At 51.2% G+C, this 6,334-nt stretch overlaps 1 protein-coding gene across 1 annotated transcript; it reads left to right on the top strand.

Annotated features, from left to right (window-relative positions):
- The first annotated feature begins 420 nt into the window (after positions 1-420).
- CDK5R1 (cyclin dependent kinase 5 regulatory subunit 1) lies at positions 421-4,719 on the top strand. Its single transcript, XM_083471055.1, has 2 exons — positions 421-634; positions 1,682-4,719. The coding sequence occupies exon 2, from the start codon at positions 1,828-1,830 to the stop codon at positions 2,743-2,745; it is 918 nt and encodes a 305-aa protein (XP_083327181.1). The 5' UTR covers positions 421-634; positions 1,682-1,827; the 3' UTR covers positions 2,746-4,719.
- Positions 4,720-6,334: the final 1,615 nt, after the last annotated feature.

The following is a 6,334-nucleotide window of genomic DNA, read 5'->3' as shown; positions in this document are numbered from 1 at the left end:
ACAATGGCCACCTCTGAAACCCTTCGTCCGCGGCGCCAGCCCCTGCGCCTTCTTCCCTCTGCACGCGCTCAGAGGCGCTCTCGCCCGGGGTTCCGTCGCCTTCCCGCCAGCGCCCGGCGGAGGGCGCCCCGCTTGGCAGGCGGCGCTGCGGCTGCGGCGGGGAGGCGCGGCCGGGGCGGGGGCGGAGGCGGAGCCGGGCGGCAAGCGGCGTCTCGGCCGGAGTCGAGCAGGACGCGCCGAGCCAGCCGGGCGCGCAGCAGCCGAGAGCCGGGCCGCGAGTTGCGGAGCAAGCAGCGCCAGGCGGTCCGGACGCCCCGCGCCGCCGCCCTTGCGGGCAGGGAGGGAGGGAGGGAAGGGTGGTGGGTGGGTGGTGGGAAGGGGGTGCCCCCCCACCTAGGGGTGCTGCCTGCCGTCGCGCCATCCGCGCGCCCCCCCTCTCTCCGCGCCAGCCGAAGCTCTCCATGCGCGCGCACGACTGATCCGGAGCGCCTCGGAGCCGGGGGAGGGGGAGGCTGGACGGAGACCCCCCCGCTGCGCCACCTTTCTCCGCCGCCGCCGCCCCCCCCCCAGCCAAGCCGGCCCTGCAGGACCTTGGACAGAAGACGCGCCGTCGACCGAGGGAGCGCGCACTGCGGTGGGTACCACCGGGAAGGGGGAGGTTGGGATGCGGGGCGCCATGGCGATCATCCCTTCTCCCCCCTCCCTTTGAAGGGGATGCAGCAAAAAACACGGGGGGGGGCGGAGGCAGCGAGTCCCGTGTGTGTGTGTGTGTGTGTGTGTGTGTGTGTGTGTGTGTATGTGTGTGTACACGCCAGGATGGGGCGGAGAAAAACATTGGCAGGAGGAAAGGTATCTTCGGGAAAGATGGGGAGGCAGAGTGAATGGTTTGTTGTTGTCGTTTTAAATTGCATTTGTATCCCACCGTTCCTCTGAAGATGCCAGGGTGGGTCAGGCTAAAATGAGAATAAACCACACACACACACGCGTGCGCGCATCAGCTCAACGGCACATGCAAGGCACAACCGTTTCCCACTAGGCAGCTGCTTTGCAAAGGGTCAGCATTCGCGACGCAGCAAGTTGCGCGTCTGTAATTATATGAAATGCATGACTGATGCCCGTATAATGTGCTCAGGCAGAGCTTCCCCATGAGTGGGCAAAGTCTGTTGCTTTGAGAGGCATGTGCACCTCTGACATCATGCTGTTGACCAAACGGGCTCTGCTCTGGCCCACCAGAGGTGCTGCCGTGATCCATCCAACACACCAGCGAGAGGCTTTTGTTTTGTTTTTTTGCTGCAATGGGATAATATGGCTACCTCTAGGGAACGCACAGGGTTTAGCACATGGCTGCGTGTGCACAGCTTGCGCAGGGGGTCGTACACAGGCTTCGGGTCTGCTGGAGTAGGGCAGGGTGTCAGGCCATGTCGGTAAAAATAAAAAAAGGGGGGAGGGAGAGACCTAGCAGCCAATGTGTATCTGAGGTGGCCTTAAAGATTTGGGAGGGGAGGGAAGAAAAAGAGAGGGAAGCAGTGGAAGCCAGAAAATAATGCCAGAAAAGGATGGATGGAGACAGGAAAGCGAGGGGGTGAGAAGGGGCTTCTGCACCCTCAGGGAAAGGGTGGGGGGGTGAAATTCTGTGTGCTTGCTCCTCTCTTGCTTATCTGAACCATTTTTCCTTTGGCAGGTCTGAACTGAATCTGTAAGGCTGCGGCATAGGGGTGCTTGAAGCAGAGACCGCTGCCCGTGCCCAGCCAGCAACCCCAAAGGTGGCAGGCTGACGCCCAACCCCCCTGTTCCGTTCGCCTCCCTCCCTCCTCTGCTACTTGCGCCATGGGTACCGTCTTGTCCCTTTCCCCCAGTTACCGGAAGGCGACCCTCTTTGAGGATGGCTCGTCCACGGTGGGGCATTACACGGCCGTGCAGAACAGCAAGAACGCCAAAGACAAGAGTCTCAAGCGTCACTCCATCATCTCGGTGCTGCCTTGGAAGCGGATCGTGGCCGTGTCGGCCAAGAAGAAGAACTCCAAGAAGGTCCAGCCCAACAGCAGCTACCAGAACAACGTCACACACCTCAACAACGAGAACCTGAAGAAGTCCCTCTCCTGTGCCAACCTCTCCACTTTCGCCCAGAACCAGGGTGCCCAGCCGCCGGCGCCCAACAACCAGATTTCCACCTCCAAGAGCAACCTGTCCTCTGTCAAGAAGACTCCCCACCCCAACACCAACTCGACCGGCACCCCCAAGAGGGTCATTGTCCAAGCTTCGACCAGCGAGCTTCTTCGGTGCCTGGGCGAGTTCCTCTGCCGGCGATGCTACCGCCTGAAGCACCTATCGCCCACCGACCCGGTCCTGTGGCTTCGGAGCGTTGACCGGTCCCTGCTCCTCCAAGGCTGGCAAGACCAAGGCTTCATCACCCCGGCCAACGTGGTGTTCCTGTACATGCTTTGCCGGGACGTCATCTCTTCCGAAGTGGCCACGGACCATGAACTCCAAGCCGTCTTGCTCACCTGCCTCTATCTCTCCTATTCCTACATGGGCAACGAGATCTCCTACCCTCTCAAGCCCTTCTTGGTGGAGAGCTGCAAGGAGGCCTTTTGGGATCGCTGCCTGTCCATTATTAACCTCATGAGTCCCAAAATGTTGCAGATCAACGCCGACCCGCACTATTTCACTCAGGTCTTTGCCGACCTGAAGAACGAGAGCAGCCAGGAAGAGAAGAACAGGCTGCTCATCGGCCTGGACCGGTGAGCTTTCGGGCTCCCTTGCCGCTGGGATGAGGGGGGAACATTTTTTCCTTCTTTTTATGTTGTTTTTGTTTTCGAAATAAACCGGGACACAAGAGGTGGGCATGGGCAAGGCTGAGAGAGGACACTTGAGCCTCCGTTCTTCGGCTTGGCTTTTTGGGATCCAAAAAACAGACACATTTCGAAAAGGATAAGTGGCGACATCGGGCCTCGCCTGTCTGGTTTTCGGTGGCTTCCTCTCGCCCTTAATGTCAACAAGGAGGGGGCGAGCAGGTGGGGCTTGGAGCCAAGCGCAACGCTGGCAAGACCACGGCGTCCCTTCGCCTCTTGGCTTTTGCCTCAGAGATCCTCAGCCGGGGAGGGGAGATCCATCTTGTACTTCTTAATTCCTCGCCGCGGATTGCGGAGGTGGCGAAACAGCATTTACTGTCCTCCAGACGAAAGCGGGAGCCAACCCCGCGCATGTTGCAGAGCCTGGCGTTCTGGAAAAGGGATCAAAGGACGGGATCCGCCTCCTCTTTTTCTTTCCACCATCTTGCGCACTCGCCTGAGCGAAATGACACCAAAACAGTATTGGCCTCCGGAAAGGGACCCTTGTTGCATGGAAACACGTGGCTACACCCTAGCAGAAGTGGGGAAGGAAAAGTCAGGCAGGCCCTTTGGCATGTCTCCCCTCTCGCCGCCTTTCCCTGGGGGAGGCAGCCCCTTTGGTTTACATCCGTGCCAAAGGGCAAAGGTGAGATTTGGGGGGTCATTTCCTGTGACAGTACCCAAAGGGGGAAAAAAAGTCAAGGTAGCCAATATGGAATGGGTGGCTGAGATGGAATGGGCACTCACCTAGTATTAATTTTGCTGGCAAGTTATTTAGGTGGACGTTTGATACATTTTGAGTTTTATTTTTTATTGCACAGTATATAAACTGGCTGCTTCAGATCAGAGTGACTATGATTCTGTTGAGGCCTTCTGAGCAGCTGGAATAATGGTCCCTTTTCAAGATAAACCTTTCAGGAAAATGTAAGGCTGGTGCCAGTCGCTTTGTTGTCCAGATGATTCGGTGCTGAACCCCGATATACAGCTGATTTTCTTTGTTACAGATTCCTCCCACCCCATCCTGAAATGGAAAATTCCTTGGCATTTATTTAGCCAGCCAACCATCTTAATATTTTATGAGGGGTGGGGGGGGGGAGGGAACGTACCAAGCGGGGAAAGAATGATGACTATGTAATCATAAAGAGATCCATAGCAAACACTACAATTTCAGGAACAGATTGTGACTAAAGAAGCTTGGGAATATAAAACTGAAGCATATACAGAATAGACACACATTTAGTATATTCTGAGATTTATATTGCTTTTTTAGTCTCTCAAAAAAAGCATGCTAGCACCTAATATTTTTTTCAGTATCCCTTCCCCCCACATTTCTGGCACTGAAACATTTGATGTAGTCCTCTAAAAAAAAATATTATTCCGGTGCTTAGGAATTTAATTTATTTTGCTTAGCCCTCTGGTTCTCAAAAAGGAAGAGGTTAAAAAATCTTTCTGATCAGCAAGCTTCAGGGATGGTAAATGTATATAGAGAAGAGTGGGGGGTGGGGGCGGGAGCGGTTGGGGAGGGCGGGAGTGCAACAACACCGAAATATACACTGAATTTTGCTCAGTTAATGACATGCCGTATTAAATGCCAATAGTCCCGGGTCTAGGATTCTGCTGAAGATGTGAACTTCCTTTACAATGGAGGTCATCTTCTCTGTATTTAAGTTCCCGTGGGACAACAGAGGGGACAAAGACGCTCAAACACTGTCGGGGGTTGAGGTAGCTATTAGACAAAAGGCCAAGTTCAAAGCGTTTTGGTCTCCATCTCTGATCCTGGTGTTATGGATGCTGGCATTCTGGCAGAAGGAAGGCTTGTCTTGTACTTAACGGTTGTTGAATAGGGTAGCTTGCAATTAACTTCAAAGCAGCAGAGCACTATTTAAATTTAAGAAAAATAATAATGTAAGAGGAACAGGAAAAAAAAGCTGTGAAATTTCAAAAGGAAAAAAAAGGTCTGAGCTGAGAGGCTTTGAGGTAGACAGGAGCTGAGATTTTGTGAATATGAAACGGCTGCTGGGTTTGCTAAGCAGGTCCTGCCATCGCCTCCGAAAGCTAGGCCGAAATCTGAGCCATTCAAAAGCGAGACACTGACTGTTAAGCGTATGTTTTGGGTTCATAGTGGGAAGGAGAGCCTTAGAGTCGCGAGGGAGGGCTTTGGGTCCTTCGCAGTGAATGGGGAGTCGGGGGTGTACAGATCTCCATTGCATGACCATTTTTGCTGCTGTAAAATGGATGGCACATATTTCATTTCAGTCCCCCCATCATCAACAACTTGGGCGTTCCTCGCTCAGCTTCTTTGCTGGCACCTGGAACACCTTGAAGACTAAATTCTAGCCTGTCTCTGGATAAGTAATTCTCCTAAACACCCCCCTTCTTCATATGCTTTCCTTCTTTTCTATTTAATATAAAAGGGAAATTATAGTTCTTTAATCAACGTGGTTCTGGAAGGTTGTGGCTTCAGTCCTATGCATGCTTACCTGGGAGAAAGCCCCAGTGAACAAAGCAAGGCTTACTCCAAAGTAAGCACACCATGGGTTGCATTGCAGAGGGAGCTAACAGCCGTATGGTGCAAAAACCTGTCTTGTTCTTTTTGGGAGTCCTGGATCCAGTGTATTTATTGGGATTTTTGTAACAGCAAACAAAAGATCAACTGATATACTTGAGTACATAAGAGCAATGAATGGGGTTTTAACGTGCTGCTATACAAAGCGAATACTTTTTAGAACAAAATCTATGCTAATAAATACAAAGGGGTGTGGGTGGGAGGGAAAAAGGTCTTTCTTTTGTTCTTTCACCACTGCTTTCCAGTGACGTTTTTGCATGCCAAAAGCATCTTTTGACAAAAGGCAAAACCTTAGAACAGCTGATTGTAAAAACAAAGAAGCAAAATAAATCGCTGTGCACAAATTTCAAGCACATCACCCCCCCTCCTCCCCACCGCTGTCAAAACAGGCCCTCCTACCCTTAGGTCATTCAAATCGATATATTTTCATCTCGAGACTTCTAGACCTTTTCTAATCTTAACTGTACACAGTTCTTAAGAGTTCAGCTGTGTTCTAAACCGTTGTTACTTTTTTTCAAAAGGAAAAAAAAACCTGAAAGAAAAAAAATGTGCCATTTTTTTCACTTGAAATTCTGCATACCTGTACATTTTATGTGTGGGGTGGGTTGGGGAGGGGAGAAGAGGAGAGAAAAAAAAAACAGAAAACCTGCTAAATTCTACATGTATGTGTATGTTAAGGTTTTTGGGGTTTTGTTTTTTTTAGTGTGCAATCTCTTCTGTAGATATTTGTTGACCAAAATTGGTATTATGATTATGATTATTGCTTATTATTACTTAAATTAATTTATAAATTGTCCTTTTTGTATGTATGTGTATTATAGTGAGTTTGTAAGTATGTGAGGTTTATAAATATGACAAGACTGTCACAGAGCTGTGTGTGCCTGTAACTTAACGCCCCCCCCCTTATTTTTATTTATTTTTGTACTGTGCTGATTTA

This window comes from Podarcis liolepis, assembly GCF_965112155.1.
Source record: "Podarcis liolepis genome assembly, chromosome: 13".
In the NCBI taxonomy this organism is placed as follows: Eukaryota; Metazoa; Chordata; class Lepidosauria; order Squamata; family Lacertidae; genus Podarcis; species Podarcis liolepis.
Note: the sequence above shows the minus strand (reverse complement) of the source record. Positions and strands in the feature narration are given on the sequence as shown.